General features: G+C 52.4%; 1 protein-coding gene across 8 annotated transcripts in view; it reads right to left on the bottom strand.

Annotated features, from left to right (window-relative positions):
• Window positions 1-18516, bottom strand: part of Kcnq1 (potassium voltage-gated channel subfamily Q member 1) — a 332780-nt gene extending 314264 nt beyond the window's left edge. For 7 of the 8 annotated variants that reach the window (XR_007830636.1, XM_051145712.1, XM_051145714.1 and 4 more), the window contains exon 1: window positions 18076-18516. Coding sequence is in view for 6 of the 8 variants with exons in the window: in XM_051145712.1 (XP_051001669.1) it covers window positions 18076-18461 (386 nt within the window). In the remaining 2 variants the exon portion in view is untranslated. Of the gene's footprint in view, window positions 1-17127; window positions 17477-18075 lie in introns of those variants that run through there. The other variant, XM_051145718.1, reaches the window with a different exon arrangement.
• Window positions 18517-19571: the final 1055 nt, after the last annotated feature.

The raw sequence follows: 19571 nt of genomic DNA, 5'->3' as shown, positions 1-19571 counted from the left end.
GAGAGAGACCCAGAGCAACATGGATGTGGAAGCAGGCTGGAAGTATGTGTGAAGTTGAACGCACCCTATCCTGTAATCAGACCTCACTCCTCACCCACAGTGGGGACTGCTAACCCCAGCTCTGCTGTCCACTGCTGACCTGTGCTTCCCAGGGTCCACCAGACCATGTTCTCAGGGCCTGTTCTGTCTGGGCTCACCTTTGAAATTTATTTATTACCCTTGTGTACATGTAGGATGTGGAGGGAGGACACACATGCCGTGGTGTGCGCAGAGGTCAGAGAACAACTGTGTGGAATTGGTCCTCTCTTCCACCTTTACGTGGGCTCCGGGGATCAAACTCAATCTTCAGGCTTACGCAGCATGTGCTTTTAATTGATGTGCACCTTGGCCCCTGCATTCACTTTTAAAGCCTCCCCTTAATGCCCCATGGACAGAGGCCTCAGAAGCAATTTCACCCAGTGGCGCTGGGGCCACATCTGCCACTTTTTATTGTCACAGTAGGGAGAGCTGTTACTGGTTTCTGCCAGGGATGGTGCTCAACTCCACACAGGGTTATCATCACAATAGACAACGTCACCATTTGACAGTGGAGAAGCTTGCTCTATGAACCAGACCCTCCTAAAGCCAGTGTCCATTAATAGCTGAAGCCCAAAGAGGTTAAGTCATCACCAGGCACAGAGCCCCAGCCTCTGGCCTGTAATGATACTGCCCAGCATTCTCTCAATCCAGCATGCTGGTGGCACCATGCTCACTGAAGGGCTCTGGACCGGTAGGGGGTGGTTTCTCCTGGGGGAAGGTGACACAGCCCAGATCTTCCCAGGCCAGGCAGACATGTCAGTTGTCACCTGTTCAGGCTCTGGGACCAGCTAGAAGTGACACTAGAAAGCCTGAAGCTGTCTCCATGGTAACCCTGGCCTAGCCCCTCACTCTTCCCCTGAGAATAAGACCACCACATTCTGCTAGGCCAGACATGTCTCCTCTTGGCGGGAGTGGCGGGGTGAGTTGCACACCTGGTTTGGTGGGTATGAACACAAAAAGTAGAAGCCAAGACAAAGAGTCACCTCTTCTTTGAAGGAGTCTACTCTGAGGCTCAGTCTCCACAGCTTTAAAATGGAACAACTGGGCCTGAGCGTGTCTGTGAGGCCTCCAGCAACCAAGGTCACAGCTGCAGTGCTGTGGTTGGCATGCCCTAAGCAGAACCCCCAGAAAGAGTCCATACACTCCTGAGTCTGCTTGGGCCAGCTCTAAATGGGCATGTCTCTGTCAGGTTTCCTTAGGTCTAGCCTCCACACTTACCCAAGAGAGTCCGTTCCCAGGGAGGGGGCCCAACCCAGTAGGCACAGAGCTCCTGGGAAGGGGTGGTTCAGGTTACAGCCTGCAGGTCTAGAGTCATCTGGTAGAGCCTAGTTCCCTATGGGCTCTCAGGAATGCTGCCAGCGCCATTCAGGAATATAACCAGCCATGGCAAGGTCCCAGCCTACCTAGCTGGCGTCAGGATGCAAAGCAGACCAGTGAGAGGCTATGGGAAACCCAAGGCTATGCTCTCCGGGAGTGGAGGCTAGTAGAGATGGGTCCTGTATTCGCTCCCTCACCCTCACACAGGCCAGGCCAGCTTCCCCAATGTAGAGGTCACCCACACAGGATGAAGGAGCCCCCCTATGCCTTGCTGCCTTTCCAATGCTGTGAAAGGAACCTGCTTTAGTCCCAGCTGGACAAGCCACCCAGCACAGCAGCCCCACCCACAACAGGTGCTTGTGCAATGCACTCTTATAAGAAGTACGTGGGGACAGGGTGGGGCTGCATAAAGCTACCCAAGCTGCACCAGACACAGAGGCCACCCAATAGGCCTTAAGGCTACAGGTTCTGTCACTGCCCTGTGTCCCTTCCTAAGACAAACCATATAGACAAGGGGGCTTGTAGGTGCCCAGCCCTGGTGGGGGCCAAAGTCCCCTCTGACTCAGACCCTCAGATAGCCTGCTGTGAGCTAGGAAGAGAGCAGTAGTTGGCTGCAGAGAGGGTGGAGAGCCTCCCACCCAGATTGGGGACTTGTACCCTGGCTGGCCACTCAGGAAAGGACCACACAACAGCACACATCTGGTGTCTAGGTATAGATACCTTCCTTCCTTCCAAGCTTCCAGAGGGGAACAATCATATCACTGCCTGGGGACTTGTCCTTGACCGTCCAACCCTCTGTGATAAAGAGAAAACAAGAGGTAGAGCCCCAATCCCTGTATCTCTGGGCTTAAGCCTTAAAATGAGACCTGTCAGCTATAGCCCCAAGCCCACCTGTGAGCCACCTGGGCTCCCTGCCCCACCCTACCTAGGCTGTTTCTCCTACTGCCTCCAGGGCTTCAAGGACTCCAGAGGCCACTTGGCCAGATATAGGTCCTCCCAGGATGAACCAGTATTGATGCCAAAGAAAAGCTGTTTCATCAGGACCATAGCTCTGCCCACACACATCATCCGCACTAACCCCAGACTACCCTAAGGATAAGACCTGGGCCTCAGGCCCAGAGCCCAAAAAGAGACAGTGCCCTGCGGCCAAGAACCTATGGGATCCCTCATCCAGGCATACCTTCCTACCCCAACACCCACTCAAGTTCCAAAGCACATTCAGTCAGAGTTTTCTACCTGAAATGACAGGAAACACCCCCCCTCTGCCGCCCCACCACCTCCTGCCATCATGGGTGTGCAAAACCCTACAGCAGGCGTCTTATTACTTATTTTTATTATGGTGAGCTTTTATTATCCAAATTACAAAAATGCATCTGTTATAAAATTCATATAATGAGGCTACCACAGCAACTCTTTAATGCTTCTTCCTGGTTCTTTCCATGTTAGATGACCGTGTATCCTGGCCCCAGGATGATTACCTTGTCACTTGCCAAAGTGAGGGACACTTTCCCATGCCAGTCAAACCCAGTCCTAATTGTCCCAAAGTTTCTTCCACATGTCCTGACTTTACTCTGAGTCCCCTGCCTGTCCATAAGTGACATCCAACATCCACAGTGCCCCTGTAGATGGCCTGCAGCCATCTCAGCTGGTCGGGGGCCCCAGGTGCTGCTCACACACTGAAAAGTTGCTTCCTTCTGACTTTACATTGACAGAACTTGGGAAGCACCCCACACAGGATGTATTCGACACCTCCAGAGCCCCCCTGCAGTAGCTGGTCCCTGCCTGCCTCCAACTGAGGCCCTCCAGGAAACACACTGAGAACATACTTAGGTACCTATGTGAGCTTGGGATCCCTGAACCTCTATGAGCCAGTATGTGCCCTGTTCAACAGGTGCCTGGCACCCAAGGATACCCCACACATGACAGACATTTGTCTACCACCCTGGAAGAGGCTGGCTTGCCCAAGGACACCCGCCCAGGGCGGTATGACTTTGAGGCCACAGGCAGCCAGCCAGTGAGGCCTTGATAAGCTCAGCAGAGGTGGGGCTGCCCTGAGAACCAAAGTTGGAAGCAGCAGAGCCCCCAGTCTCCCCCCTAACTTCCCACCCCAGTCCTCGTGCCAAGGACAGCCAGAACATTCCCACTTGCGTGGAGAGGTGCCACACCTCAAAAGAGCTAACCCAGGGACCTTGATCTGGGAGAGAGAGGGTGAGTTCACACTTAGCGGAAAACCATCTTTACTGCACAGGTTGGCAGGGATTTCTCAAAGGCCCTTTGTATACCTGCCTTGTGTTTTACCTCCAGGCCAAGTGAAGTGGAGATCCAGTGTCCCTAGAACAAAGGAAGGTCACCAGGTCACCTGAGGTCATTGGATAAGCCTGAGACAGAGTGCCAGGCCCACTTTTCTCTCAAATGCAAACTTGGGACTCTGTAACCCCATCACCACTCCTGTGCTTTCTCTATGACAGCTGAGACATTTCCTGAAGGTTCCCAGCAGCCTTTGCACTGTCTTCAGCCCTCCTGCACCCAGTTGTCACCCCTGCAGTGCTAGAGAGTCAAAATAGGCTGCAATCCTCAACTACTAGGACCCTTTGTGGCTGTTCAGCTCACTGGGAAGGATTCTGGGTGTCAGGTATGGCCCAACTGCAAGGACACAGCTTCTGCCCTTTCTTTACAGCCACCTGCACGCGAGCGCACATGCGTGCATACACACACACACACACACACACACACACACACATCATCATCATCATCATCATCATCATCATCCTTTGTGTTCCTGGGAATCCCTGGCCAGTTCCTCCTCAGTTTCCCTCTGAGTTTGTGTTACTATTGCACTGCCTGCAGGTCAAGCAACCCACAGCCGGGATTCTCTTGTGAGACCGCCTGCCCACCAGTGCCCAGGAAACGCATCACTCTCCCATGAATAGGATCTTATGAGGAAGTTGTGGGGCCCAACAGCTGCCTCTTGATCAGAGTGAGAGCCTGGGATGCTGCTCACAGCTTCTGGTCACCAGGAATACCCTTCCTAGAAACCCAGGGCTACGCCCCCCCACCCCCACCCCCCGCAGGCACTTCCAGGCAACTGTAAAGGTCAGGGGAAGGGTACAAGAAACACAGTAACCCTGACATGATATCCCTGTCCTTGATACCCACACCCACATCTGAGTCTAGTCTTTCTAGCTCACAGGAACACCACAGCCAGCAAACCAACACCCATAGATTCAGAGCTCATTGGCTGGCCCAGAGTCTGAGCATTAACAAACAGGCTCCCAGCTAGGTGGTCTATGTCCCACCATGGAGGCACATTTAGAAACTACTTCAGGATGGGGGATGGCTTTGAGTCTCTCCTGAGTCCCTGAAGTAAGGCTGGGTCATTTTCCAGGTTAAGGAGACCCTGATACCTTTTGGGTCTCAGACTTTGGTTATATTAGCATAGGATGACCAGGAAGCATTGGCTCAAGATGGCAGACAGCTGCAACTAAGCTGGTGACACAGGCAAGGCCACATGATCCTATGAAGCTTCTCTGGACATCAAGTGCTTTGGCCAGGATGCCTAGTTGGTACTACAATTGGCATCAATCCATTTCTCCTTCCTCCTGTCCCTCCTCTCCTCCTCTCCATACACCTATCTACTACTTCAAGAGTCCACAATACCCACCAACCTAGACATCCACCCACCCACCCATTATTTTATCTATCTCACATCTGACCACCCACCATCTTATCAATTCATCCACCATATCCATCTAGTCACCTATCCACTCATCCATCCATCAATTCTGCCATCTATGAACTCAGTTGTCCAGCAGACTACCTACACATCTACCACCCACCATACATCTATCAACTTAACTAGCCAGCTGTCCAGAAGGATGTCCTGCACTCCACCCAAGTACCCACCTACATCTCCATTTATGCACAAATCCAACTGTCCCTACCCTTCCTCTTCTTACATCTGCTTATCCTCCACAGCCCCCGCTTCATGGACTCTGCATGGATGTGAGGCAGAAGATCATTTCCACACCTGATGACAGTCTAACACTCCAACTTCCTGAGACCTAAAAGCTTGACTTGGGAACAGGGACCACACAAAAGTAGCTAGCTATTCATACCAGGGTGCAGAGGCACATACCTATAATCTCAGCACTCAGGGAGACAGAGCAGGCGAATCTCTGTGAGTTCAAAGCCAGCCTAGTCTACAAAGTGAGTCTAGAGCAGCCAAGGCTACACAGAGAGACCCTGTCTGAAAAAAAGAAAGTAGCCATTCATTATCTGTGGACTGTCACTCTGCCCACCCAACACACATATGCACACATGGAAATATGGACTCTTATCTGGGCCTCTCCCACCCAGTGTAATGGAAGCTAGTGTGGACAGAGTAGGGGGCAAGGGTGTCTCAGTAGCACTCCAGCTTAACTTATGTGGCTGGCACAAGTCTCCCCTAAGCTCTGGAGAACTTCCTCCATGCAGATCTTATTTGCAGTATATTCTGAACACTTGCAAGGAGGTGACTAGTTCATATGTCCACTTAGAAATAATCCCCGCTGGGTACAGTGGCGCACGCCTGTAATCCCAGCACTCTGGGAGGCAGAGGCAGGCGGATCTCTGTGAGTTCAAGGCCAGCCTGGTCTACAAAGTGAGTCCAGGACAGGCAAGGCTACACGGAAACTCTGTCTTGAAAAAGCCAAGAAAGAAAGAAAGAAAGAAAGAAAGAAAGAAAGAAAGAAAGAAAGAAAGAAAGAAAGAAAATCCTCTCTAATGCCAGAGACACATAGGTGTTGGACAGTGAGATGGCAGTCTTGAATAGCTACATATAGCAAGATGTGGGTCTCTGTGATATGCAAACACATATGACCACATGACCTGTTAGCATCTCCGAGACAGAGGCCCAGGCCCTGTCCATATGTGAGAGATACTCCAAAAATCAAGGTGATCTTTCAGACCACATACTCCCAGTATGCAGGCTCTGGAATGGTGCCATGTCCATCTCAAACTGGCCCCTGCCATTACCACTCACTCAAGAGAGGGCATTCTGCGATCCAGTAGAAGTGAGGCCAGCTTAGTATGCATGAAGACTACCTGCTCTCAATGTCACCTGACAGACCAGGTTCCACAGTTGCACTATGGATGGTCCCCTTCCACAGAGTCTCACAGGGAGATAGGGGTTGCATCTGTCTGCTCAGAGGAACACAGGCAAGCCATGTGGCCTTTGCTACCTGGGCCCACCTTCTGCCCAACCTGCCTTCCCAGGAGTACTAGGCCACTTGAAGGTCACTCCCTGTCTTTAGAGTCCTGCTTCCCACTGAGAAGACTGTGGGTGGGGGGCAGGTCTAGGTCCTATGCTTTCTCTGGAAACATCCACTGTGTACTGTACAGAGGACCCAAGAGGGTGAACCACAGCAGCACCTAGGGAGGGGCTTGTCTGGGTGCTCAGTGAATCACAGCCCTCCTGGCATCAGAGGGCTTTGTGAGCGTGCCAGTCAGGGCTCCTGAGCAGAGTAAAAGCTACTGCTGGCCACTGGTAGCCAGGTGTTCAGTATTGTCTGACTCAAAGACACCAAATTTCCTGTGTGGTTTTGTACACACCCCTGGTCTTCAGGTTCCCACAAACAAAGAATTACCACACCCATCTAGCAACTGCAATTCTAGGACTCGGCTGTAGACTAAAGCTATCCAGCTAAGCCATGGAAGGAGGGCAAGCCATACTTTGATTCTGTCAGCCCTGTATCACCCAGATGGGTACAGAATGGCTGTACAAGCCTTTCTGAGATGCTCCCCTGCGTAGAGGGAATTGTCTGAAAGCAAGCAGCCTTGCTCAAAGACGGACACAACCATGTGGGCCACAACAGATAGCAAGCCACCCCAGGCCGTCCTCTACAGGATCTATGGGATTAAAAAGCAAGCTTGCTGTCTCTGGGCCATGCGCCATGATATTATAGCCTGTCCCTAGGGAGGGAACTGAGGACTCTGTAGGAGTGACCCTACAGAACAAAAAAAGCAAAACCACCTCAAAGACCAATGCATGCCTCATTACTTGGAAACAGGGATGGGCCTGGCCTGTTACCAAGTGAAAAACTTCAGGCAGGAGGGAGGAGGAGGAAGCAGAGAAGGTAAAGGGCAGGGAGAGGGAGGGAGATGGAGGAAAGGGAGAGAGAAAAGAATGGGAGAGAAGGAGGAGGATGGGGAAAAGGAAGGAGAGCTACATAAAGGGGAGGAGGGACTAGGAGGAGAAAGAAAGAAAAGAGGAAGTAGAAGTAAGGCTGGAGAGGAGGGAGCAAGGAGGAAGAGCTGAAGAGGGTGGGAACTCCTTGCCCATCTCCACACAATGGTCTCTGGACTCCAGATCAGCAAGGAAGGCAGTGGCCAGCTTGGCCATCTACAGACAGGACCACTGACCTGCAATGGGGAAGGTTGGAAAACCACTGGGCACATTCCCCTCTTCAAGAAGTGCGAGGTAGACACCAGACCATACTAGACATGTATGTGGCTTCAGGCAAAGCCAGGTGGCTTCCCTGAGGTGCCCATGTGCTCACCACCCCCTGTGTTCCTGGGGTCCTCCAGCAGGGCCCAGGCACCTTTAAGCTCTATGTCTTTCAAGGCTCACCAACAATCTTGTGGTTTTCCTAGCCTGCCGCCTGCCCCAGAATGTCTACCTACCATCCTTCCTGCTTCCCCTCAGCTCTCTAGCTCTCTGAGATGGGGGAGGGGATGCTGCTTCTCCTTGGCACTGGTTAGCCCCCCAACTTCAGTCTTCCAGGGTCACCTACACTGGGCCAATTCCGGGCAGCACTCTGCTCCTAAGCTTGTTGCTCCGCGCTAACTCTGTAACCACAGATACTGTGGGCCATTCCAGCTTAGGTTCCTTCAAGCACTCCCCAGGAAGCCTGGCCTTGTCACCTCAGGGGCTGGCATTCTAGGCCTGGCATGAAGGAGCACAGAGCACTGGGCATAAGCCTCAGTCTATCTGCTCCACCCCAGCATGCCTCCCTCTCCCCCTCCCCCCCCCCCACATCCCCAGGGAGCGAGGGAGCTAGCCACAGAAGGATGACAGCAACCCTACCCTCTCTCACTGAGCAGAGCCAGCTCACACAGCAGACAGGAACGAGGCAACAGACCCAACAGGTGATACCTACTGCCCACCCTCGAGCAAGAGGCAATCTCAAACTGTGAGTTTTGCAATTTGTTTAATGAGGACCCAAGAAAGGGCATGCTATCCACATACTTGCTCAGTCCTTCTACGCTCCCCTCCTCCCCTGTATATTTCTTGGTTATTTCTTCACCAAAGACCTCATGTCCTCTGCCCTACAGGTTCCCTCCATCATAACTTTAAAAAAATATTTTATTAATTTATTCATATTACATCTCAATTGTTATCCCCTCCCTTGTGTATTCTCCCATTCCTCCCTCCCTCCCACTCTCTCCCTACTCCCCTCCCCTATGACTGTGACTGAGGGGGACCTCCTCCCCCTGCATATGCTCATAAGGTGTCAAGTCTCTTCTTGGTAATCTGCTATCCTTCCTCTGAGTGCCACCAGGCCTCCCCATCCAAGGGACGTGGTCAAATATCCCTCCATCATAACTTACACACCTCAATCCCACCACCATTAGCACCATTAGCTCTTCTGGTCCCAGTATTTCCTGGAGGCTGTACAGGGCTCGTTCACTCCTCTAGTCGTGATAGCTTTGCAGGTCCCGGGGAAGCAGTTCTGCCCTGATACTTGGCTGTCCAACCCATGTAGATTTTGGACAGTTGGTAGCCGAGACCCTCAGAGCTGAATCTGTGATCTCGCCAGGACCCATCATGGTGCAGCTGAGCTCTGTGTGGCTTTAGGCATAAGCAGGAGTTGGAGGGAATGAGACCCCTTGAGTGTTTTGGTTTCCCCCTGGTTACTGTTACAGAGAAAAGCAGCATAGGTGTACACTGGATGAGCTCTGGGCTCTCACCTGCTCATCTCCAAAAGGGATGGAAGGTCTTGTGCCTTAGTCACTAGGACAACTGGGGAGCTGAATTCCTGCAGTGCTTTCTGACCCACGCCAGTTGTTACTGCCAACAAGATAAGACTTTCACACCTTCTCCAGTCCTATGATGTCCCCTGGCCATCTTGCTCCAGGCTTGGGCACCTGCTGAGGCTGTGGGCTCAGCCATTCCTCAGGAGTTCTGAATCTCTGGGGTTAAAAGAATTTGAGGATAGGAGGGCTCACAGTTGCTGAACAAGGCTTGTTTCCTGCCTTTCCAGAAAACATAAAAGTCTAACCATGGTGAATGAATACTGATAACTGTCACTCATATACAGGCGGATTCAGGAGTTATGTCCCTTAACTGTTGTCATGGTAACTATGCACTAGCCCACACACACACACACACACACACACACACACACACACACACACACACACACACACACACACCCCTCCCCAGAAGCAGCCTCACAGCAACTAGGGAAACAATACCACCCCATGGCATGGTCTCTGAGAGTCCTGAGGAGGCGACCATGTAGATGTCACCTGAAACCAGTCCTTTCTTGAGGACATTCACCTCTTGGTACAACTGCTTTGTTTTGATTAATAGGGACTTTTTTTTTTTTCTGGTTAAGAATCATTTTGTCAGCATGGTAATGCACCCTTAATCCCAGCACTCACAAAACAGAGGCAGGAGAATCTCTGAGTTTGAGGTCAGTTTAGTCTTATCTATCCAGTCCCAGGCAAGCCAGAGAGCTACAAAATAAGCTACAAAAGAAAAAGCTAAAAAAAAAAAAAAAAAAAAAAAAAAAAAAAATATATATATATATATATATATTTTTTTTTTTTTTTTAAAGCCTCCATCTGATTGTTTTATGCTTTGGCCATGTGATGATGGGATATCCCTCATGAAGCTTGAGATGATGCCTTTCCTAATATGGATTTTTAAGGCTCTGTTGCCTTGGCTGTCTGCCTGGCCACATGCCAGTAACATGCTCCTTTAGCCACCAGAGCTTCATGGTTTGCCATATGTTAAGTCATAACAGCCAAGGGCATAGGTGTGCTTCATGAGCAACAGGCAGAGATGGTGTGGAGCAGAACTCTGCCAAGGTCAAGTGCTCTGAGCACAGGGCTCCTTGGGGATGCTTAGACACAAGTGGGCTTCCCCTGGGACCTCCAGATTCTCCCCTCTGCCAGGTGGATGGGGTATGGAACATGGGTGAAGCCCCCTCCCCTCTCCTCTCTCAGAGGCTGCAACCAACATGAGAAAAGACACACTCTGGTCCAAGGGAAGGTGGGGTCCCTGGGCTGCAAGAGGGTTCTCTATAAGGACAAAGCCTGAAGAAAGATGGAGTGGCTTGGATCTCTAGGCATCTGAGGAACCCTGACTGTGCCTTTCTGGTTGCAAGTTCCATGAGAAGGTACTCTGGAGGGCTGTTCTGAGTGCTGTTCAGTTTGCCCAAGAACTCAGTTTACAGAGGGTACAAAGAAGAGCACCCACTTGCAAGAGGGATGGAAGGGAAACTTAAGGCTTGCTCCCCAGTGACTCTGTACCTTACAGATGAGGTGACGAGGTACAAAACAAGGACCAAAGTGCTTGCTGGAGGCTTCAGATAGAGGCCAGGCAGAGGGATGGTGTCCATGGGAACATGGCCCACCTGAAGTTAAGAGCAGAGCATTCCCTTGCTGGAGAACACTGCATCCTAAAGACCTGTGGGGAAAGGTGAAGGCATCCAGAGGAACTCTGCTCTCTAGCAATACATCCCAAAGAAACGGAAAGAGATAGCCCACCTGCAACAGAATTCAAACTAGTCGGTTTTTTTCTTAAAGGAAACATAATAAGATACAATAGCAAGACAATTTAATGAAACTAAGGAAAATATTTTATGATATGAATAAAAAATTTAGCAAAGGGTCAGATGGTTTTTAGGGGAGTCTGGAATAAAAGAACATGATATATGAAAAAAATTTAAAAACCACTATTAAGAGCCTCAATGCAGAACAGATCAGGCAAAAGAATTTCTGAGCCTAACAAAAAAGAAAGTGAGACCAAAGATATGTAAAAGCAAAGAAAACCTTCAAGACCTATAGGAGACCAGAAAGTGAGTAAACAGGTACACTGTAGGTGTTTCAGGATGAGAAGAGAAGGGAAAAGACATAGAAACTCAATAAAATTGTTGACAAAATAATTACTGAAAACTTCACAATTTTTGAAAATGATACATTTAAGCCTGTGAAGCTCAAAGGACCCCTAATAGATACAACAAAGCTCTACAGAGTGGGAGAAATTGACTGCTCTTGCAGGGCTGGGGGGGGGGCATTGATTTCCAGCACCCCAACCATTTGTGACTTCAGTTCTAAGGATCTAGCACCTTCTTCTGGCATCTGAAGGCATTGCATATACGTTGTACACAGACATACATTGCAGGCAAAACATCCATACACATAAAGTTAAAAAAAAATTAAAAAGATACTCTACAAGGAACATTATCATCAAACTACCAAAAATACAAGGCGGAGAATTCTAAACACGGCAAGAGAGGTGTGCCACGTTACATACAAGGAAATCCTCATTAGACTAACAGCAAGAACCCTTATGGGTCAGGAAAGGATGAGGTGATACAGCCAGAGTTCTAAGAGGAAATTAAAAATGAACAAACAAAAAACTGCCAACCAGGAATACTATACTCAGCAACACTATCCTTCCGAAAAAGAAAAATAAAGCCATTCTAAAGCAAGCAAAACTGAAAGAATTCATCAACAGATCGGTCCTATAAGAAAAGCTTCATGCGATACCCTGAAAAAAAAATGTCTCTGCTCTCCTTCAAGCTCAAACTGAGAGTCAAAGTAACTCCATCCTTTCTTAAGTTGCTTCTGTCAGGCACTTTGTCGCTGCAATGATGAAACTAACTAACACAGACACTGACAGTTCAGGGATTGGAAACACACCTCAGGCAAATGAAAACAAAGGCAAGCAGTACCCACTCTCACATCAGGAAAGTCAACTGGCAGCCAGCCAAAAATTAAAAGGAGACAGAGAAGCCTGGCAAAGGGATGGCATCAACAGTGAATTCCTGCACATAACTGTATACAGCAAAGAGCATTAGATCTCAAAGGAGAAACATTATCTAACAGAATGATAGTTAAGGACAAACTGTATCAACGGACAGGCAGTCCAGGAACAAGTCAGTGGAGAAACACTGGAGTTAAAATGCACCATAGACTAAAAGGACCTAAAGGTGTTCACAAACTATCTCTCCCACAGCCACAGAATACCTCCTCACCAGCACAGGGCATGGCCCGCAGGATGGACCACATTGAAGACCACAAAGTCTCTCTGTCTCTCTCTGTGTATCTCTCTCTGTCTCTGTGTGTGTCTCTGTCTCTCTCTGTCTTTCTCTTCTGTCTCTCTTTCTCTTCTCTCTCTCTCTTTGTCTTTCTCCTCTCTCTCTCTCTCTCTCTCTCTCTCCTCTCTCTCTCTCTCTCTCTCTCTCTCTCTCTCTCTCTTTCCCTAGGCTTATGGGGAGGGTGATTTTACAAATGAGCCCAGCCTCCTTTGCAGGATGCACTGCACCCTTCTGGAACTAGGTGTGTTCTGCTCAGTCAGTCCCCATAAACCAAAGCCGGGGACTTCCCACAGGGAGGCCTGAACCTGGGCAAGCTCCGTATGAAGTGCTTCCACCTCACTTCTGCCTGTATCCAGCCAGGGCAGAGGCCAGGACAGAAGCCGTGACTTAGTAGTAGACCAGCAATGGGTGGGGCCCTCGGAACTATCCCCAGGCCACAGAAAGGCCCTCCATCAGCCTTTGTCTCTGCCCACCACTTTCCCAAGCTCAGGAATGTCACTGGATAAAAATACTGCGGGCAGATGTCATCGGTCTGGCCTGTCTGTGGGGCTCAGGGTTGCCCAGGCAGCAGTCGTCACAGCCCAGGCTATGAGAGTGGAGTGAAGCACCAGCAGGGAAAAGGCGGAGAAAGCCCTTGAAAGGAGCCAGGCAGCTCCAGGTGGCCCTCTCTGCCTGCCTTAACACTCAGGACATCAAGACACATGTACACACCCACACCCACACCCACACCCACACACACACACACACACAAAGACGTACAAGAAGGCAGAGCAGGGAGACACAAAGGCTCTAGCAGATCTGTGCCTGGAGAGGCTTCCTGAAGGAAACAGCTTCTACACGTTTGACAGATTGTGCGTTGAGGCTGACGTCTGTCAGGTTGGATTCCAACTCATCTCCAGGGGACAATGACAGGCTCCTCCTACCCAGGGGCTCTCTCTCCTCTGCTCCCAGAAGAGCAGCAACTCTCTCCTTACTTGGTTCTGATCGGCATGTAGCATATGGAAGGGGAAGGGGCTGCTGGCTCCTTGGGCATACCAAGCTCTGTGTGTGGAGAAAGGGCCAGGGTTCCCAGGCACAGACAGCAAGTAGCCATACTTGACAGGCCCTTGACAGAGGCACTGCTATAGTCCCTTCCACCTTTCAAGAGGCCTCTGGGTAGGGCCAGGGAACGGGGCTGGGCCACACAGCAGAAGATAAAGAGTTTACAGTGGTAGTGCTTTCACGTGCTCAGAAGCCTCACAGAAAGTCAGGTCCTGTGGTAGCCATGGTCACCCTGCTGATAGGGCAACCACTGGCTCCCCCTCAGAAATCTGGGGCCTCAGCACACTCAGTGGGAGGCGATGGAACAGGACTCCCACCAGAAAGAGGCAAGGAAGATGCATCCCAGAGTGCCATGGGTGCGGTGAGCAGAGCTTACATAGCAGAGGTGGCCCATTAGTACCACCTACTCTTTGGCCCTGAGGCCCTGCAGAGCCACAGCCTCCCCCCTGCCCTACCTGTTATTCCACATGCTTCCCCGTAGGGTCAGAAGGGCCTGCACCTCCCTCTGCAGCTATTCCTCAGGTTCAGCATCCAAGTGACCCCTGTTGACAGCACTTATCCATTTATTCTCCCTGTCAGAGGCACCCCACATAAGAGCTTCCAGAAGCTTCTCTGCATGCAACCTTTCCTCCAGACTGACCACACATTCCCATACCAACTTGGTCTCCCTCTGGGCCTGGATCATGTTCCTTGGAGGCTGACCCCAGCCTGTCAGGTTCATGAAGGAGGAAATGAAACACAGCATAGGAACCGACAGTTGGCCTGGAATGTCAGAGCTTGGAGGGACTATGGGCCTAATCAGGGTCCATTTCCTAGATAAGGGTGCTGAGGAGAGAGAGGGGGGAGCAGGGGCCCTTACACAGGCCACGACCAGAACCTGTGCATCTTATTACTCAAAAGCAACTAGATAGTGGCAGCTGCAGCTCTCCTCACAGCTAGGCAAACCTGCTGTGAAGGCCACCCTACACTGTGCACTGTAAGCAACCACCATTTGTAAGGGCAACGCCACACCCAGGAAGCTTGAGCTCCGGACACTACTTTGCCACCAGAGGGCTCCAGGACCAAACTCCCTGAGAAACAGAGGCCACAGCAGCTGACCCAACCCTTGTCATAGGCACCTTCCTTGCTTCAGTGGCTCCCAGGACCACCGCTTTGGCCTGGCACACATTCCCTTGTCCTCATGATTCCAGGGTAGGGAGGCCCTTCCTCGGATCTGAGTTCCATGGGACTGTTTCCTTTCCCACCCAGGAGAGAGCCCTGGTGAAAAGGATTTCTGTGGCCACCCAGCTAAGGTCGAATCAAGATGAAGGACTCCACAAACAGGCAACCGTGTACACAGAAATAGCAGACTGGGTCTGCAGGCAGCTTGAGGGGGCATATGCATCTGGACAGTCATGGGATGATGCCAAGTGAGCCAGCAGGTGACACCAAGGACCAGGCCTCAGAGGAGATGGCATGTGGAAAAGCCTCAAAGAGACATCTCAAATTTTATCCAGGGCTGAAGGATAAATAGGCAGAGGTGTTTGCAAGGACCAGAAGGAAAGATGTGGTCATCTACACAGCCCTCCGGCTACCTCAGTGCTCTGTGCGCATCATCCTGCCAGCTGTCTTCCTAGGTTTGCTAAACAGTTGCGTAGAGGCCATCCCATAAGGGCCAATGCATTGCAGCCCCTGCATTTGGAAAGACTAGGCCAGGAGCAGCTGCAAGCTCCACTCACAATCAACTTCCTGAGGTACTAACAAAGCTACCAGAAAGTTCTTGGGGTCTGAGCAAGCCAGGGCTGTGAGAGGATAGAAACAAGGTGATCAAGTTTAGGTTCAAGAACGAGGGAGGTGGGCAGTGTCCCTCAAAGGCCTCTGTTAGTCACAACCAGGATCTCCAAGCAGCCTGACAATCAGCACAGATACTATGGAGCATCTGCCCTTGAGCCTGGCCAAAGCCCAGCAGCAGGGCAGGATGCCAAAACTCTTGACTAGGAAGGGGGTTGCTCTCCATGGGGGTCACAAAGAGCCACAAGATAGGATTAGGGTGAGGGGGTGGGAACCCAAACAGCAAAAGGCAGTGCCTGGGGACCATGTCCTGACCCTGTCAGCCAGGGAAAGCCAGCACAGACACAGGAAGGGCTGCTCTACTTGGGCCAAGTCAGGGGTCCCCCAAGGAGGGGCCAGGATGTCCGGGTCTGTTTACACATACGTATGCACATGGGAAAGCATACCCCAGAGCCTGCAAGACGCTGGCTCTCACCTCTACTCCACTCTCCGTGCCCACACCTTCATGCCCTGCTTTTCAAGAGCAGGCCTGTCCTTCCGGGCCACAGAACCATTCCCTGACATGTTCTGGAGTCCACCTTACACACCGCAGGCCTCAATGTCTGCCATATACTAATTAGAGCAGCAACCAGGGGCAACCAGCATGACTGTGCACTTTCTAAAGATGTGTCTGGGCTCCCAACTGCTGGCCATGTCTCTTTTCAGGAGACTGCCTGACCCAGAGGGTCCTACTCACCTCCTGAAGGTGATAGAGATGAGGCCCCTTCCCTTAGAGTCTGGGCAAACCACATGCTGTGCCCTGCAGGGGCCTCCCAGCTTACTTACCCCTCCCCCTTTGTAACTAAACCCCACTGCCAGCCTTTCCACAGGTCTGGAACATTGACCAACCACCACCACTCAGCAGCTAGCAGCTCACTCCCTCTCCTAGACCAAGAAGCCCTTTGACCACCAATCTAGAAGCCACCAGGGCCCTGTGGCTCCTGGCTCCTGGGGAGGCCGAGCAAAGGCAGGCTCTGCTGAGCAAACTTCCCGAGGGCTGAACAATCCAATTCAGGAAGAAAGCACAGTATAAGCACAGACTTCCTCTGGGGCGTGGCAAGCCCTCTTCCTCCACCAGGGCCAGCCAGGCTACCAGTCAGGAACTTAATGATGCTCATTCTAACGGCCTGCATTCCCAGGAGGATACCATGCAAGTGTCTGAAGGCTGTTCACCTTGGCAGATGGGGTTCCTGGACCAAAAGGTAACAGAGTAGGGGCTTCTCTGGCACCCCTCCTCTTTCATCTCAGGATCATAGGATCCAGCAGGCAAGTGCTGGGAAGCAGTGAGCCATGGGTTTGCTAGACTTCCCTACAGTGGTAAGGCCCTTTGGGGCCTTTCTACACTATTACCTGTGCCCTGAGAAAACCCCACTGCCGCTGCAGACACATACAGAGCCTCCATTCCCTGAAAGATCAGCAATGAAGTGTCAGGGGTCCTGGAACTTTGGGAGGCAAGGCTGAGTATTGGGTGGCATTCAAAACATAACAAGAATGCGTGTGGGGACAGGGTGTCCCTGGCTACCGTGGGAGATCTTTGTCTCCCCCTGCAAGGCAAGCAGCCATGAGAACTCACCTTCCTGAGCCTGGCTCTTGCTGTGCACGGAGAGGAGTAAACTGAACCCTGGACAGCCAGTGGAGGCCCTGCGCAGGTGGCAAGACAAGCCACAAAGAGGTCACCTAATGGAGCTTCCAAAGCAGTCAGCTGTGGGGTCCAACAGAGTAGAATCTGGGAGCCAGAGGCTGTCAGGGCACCAAGAAACTGTGCCGTGGGGAAGTGCTGCCTCAAGGTGGCCAGGAGGAGGCAGCAGCAAGGAGTGCTGCAAACCATTTCTGGAGATGACTTTCTGTGCCCCTGCCCTTGAAAAATGAAGTGCCCTGCCCCTCTCAGGCAGCCTGTGAGAATAAGAGCCACCTGGGAGCAATGAAGGCCAGGTGCAGCTCTGCTCCTTCAAGCAGGTGCTGGTCATGGGCTCCAGACCATGTGTCCGCTGGGCTCAGGCCATCCAGCCCACTTTCAGCAGCGTGGGTTACTGAGGCTGTGGGCATTTCCCTGTGGACATCGTGGGCAACACCAATGCACCTGCCAATCTATCCTGTACATGTCCCTGCTGTCCTGAATGCCCAAGGCAGAGACACGCACCAAAGCCTGTATGGGCTTGCACCAGTCACTCCTGGGGCTCCTGAGTCTCTTGTCACAGCTGACCCACACCAAAAGGATGGCTCCCAGCTTGCTTACTCCTCCTGTGGAGACTACCACTTAAACTTAGTCCTCCATCCCAAGCGTTACAGCCTGGGGGAGCTCCTAGGCTGCCATCATGCCCCATGTGTCAAGTGTCCCCTCCACATGTCCCCCGCCCCTCCCCCTCCCCCCCCCCCCGCCAGCCACAGCAGAGTCACTAAACTTAAGGGACGAGGCTCAATCTGATTTCTGTTTTCTGTAATTAGCCCTTCCTTCCCTCCCCCAGGGTCGCAGCAGCACCAGCCCAGAGGAGTCGCGCGTGCGTGCGGGGAGGTTACTCACACGGTGAAGTGGTACACGAAACACTTCCAGCCCGTGGGTCGCTCGAGGAAGTTGTAGACGCGACCCTGGATGTGGGTGCGCGCCAGCAGCGGGCGGCGCGTGCTGTATATGGAGACTCGTGGGTCAAGGCTCACGCGCGGACGTGGGCCGAGGTCTGCGGGGGCCGGGGCGGGCGACACCGGGGGCGACATGGGGGGCGCCAGCCCCGGGGTTCCGGGGGGCGCAATGGGAGCGTAGAGCGTGCTGCCTGCCGGGCCACCCTCGGCCAGTTCCAGCGTGAAGGTACACTTCTTGGCCAGTCCCGCGCTGCCCCGCCGGGAGCCCAGCAGGCGGCCCCAGCCGGTGCGCTTCCTCTCAACACTGGGCGGGGACGAGGCCGCGTCCATGGCCAGGCAGGACCCCGGGCCTCGCCACACCTCGGAGCTGAGGTGAAGGGCGCAGGGCGCAAGGCGCAGTATGGGTAGCCTCTGCTGCCAGCCCAGCCACTGGGGGTGGGGAGGGGGGTAGGAAAGGGGTTAACGCTGTCCGCTCCGCCTGGGGGCGGGGGCGGGGCAGGCCTCCTGAGATGGCACGCCCCGCCCCCAGGACTCCCCACCCCCGGGGCGCCACTGCATGCCTACCTGCTGCCTGGCTCAGCCAGCGGGACACCTGCTACGCCAAGCCAGGCCTGTGCTTCCTTCGGTGAACACCTGCTGCGCGAACCTGCTTCCCCCCCCCCCCCCCCCCCCCGCACCCTACGCCCGCTGGCCCTGCTCGACTCTAAGGTCCTCCAACCTGGGACCAGCAGGTTCCATTACGAACCGGGTAGAGCATAAGCACCCACTTTCTCTCAGAAGGCAGAAAGAATGGCATCCTGGGCCACAGGCGGACACTCTAAGATACAGAATGAGGAAGTGTTGGCCCAGCGAACACTGTTCGCCCTCCGGTGTCCAGAAGCCTCTGCTAGTAGCAGGGAGTACGAAAATGCCTTCCCAGTAGCTAATCTTTGCCCACGAAGGCTGTGGAATTGAGGAGATGGGGACCGACCATATAAGTGGCGCTCAGTGAGAGCCGGCTGAAGCTAGTCTAGAAAAGTGCTAGCTTGAGTTTTACTTGTAGACTGTCTGCGGGGTGGGGCTGCCTGATCAAGTCAAGAGAGTTTGCACTTCCCCGGGGTCACACAGAAGGAGCTTCTTGTCCTGGGACTGCTGTCCTGTCGTGGTGTGGGAATAGTCAGAAGGTTTGTGCAACTAGCTCTTGGGAGCTGTCTTGGCCGTAGCTACACTGGCCTTTCTGTGGGGTGGAATGGCACCCGCATCCCAGGACAATGCCCACACATGTTGCCAAACTTCTGCATCGCCACATCCCAAACGCGGCAGGAGAAAAGTGTGCCTTCAATAAGCATGCAGGTAGTGGCACAAGCCTATAATCCTAGCACTTGGGAGATGGAGGCAGGAGGATCAGGAATTCAAGGCTCTGTTAGCAAGTTCAAGATCAGCCTGGGCTGCACCAGCCGC

The sequence above is a fragment of the Acomys russatus genome, chromosome 5 (assembly GCF_903995435.1).
Source record: "Acomys russatus chromosome 5, mAcoRus1.1, whole genome shotgun sequence".
Lineage (NCBI taxonomy): Eukaryota > Metazoa > Chordata > Mammalia > Rodentia > Muridae > Acomys > Acomys russatus.
Note: the sequence above shows the minus strand (reverse complement) of the source record. Positions and strands in the feature narration are given on the sequence as shown.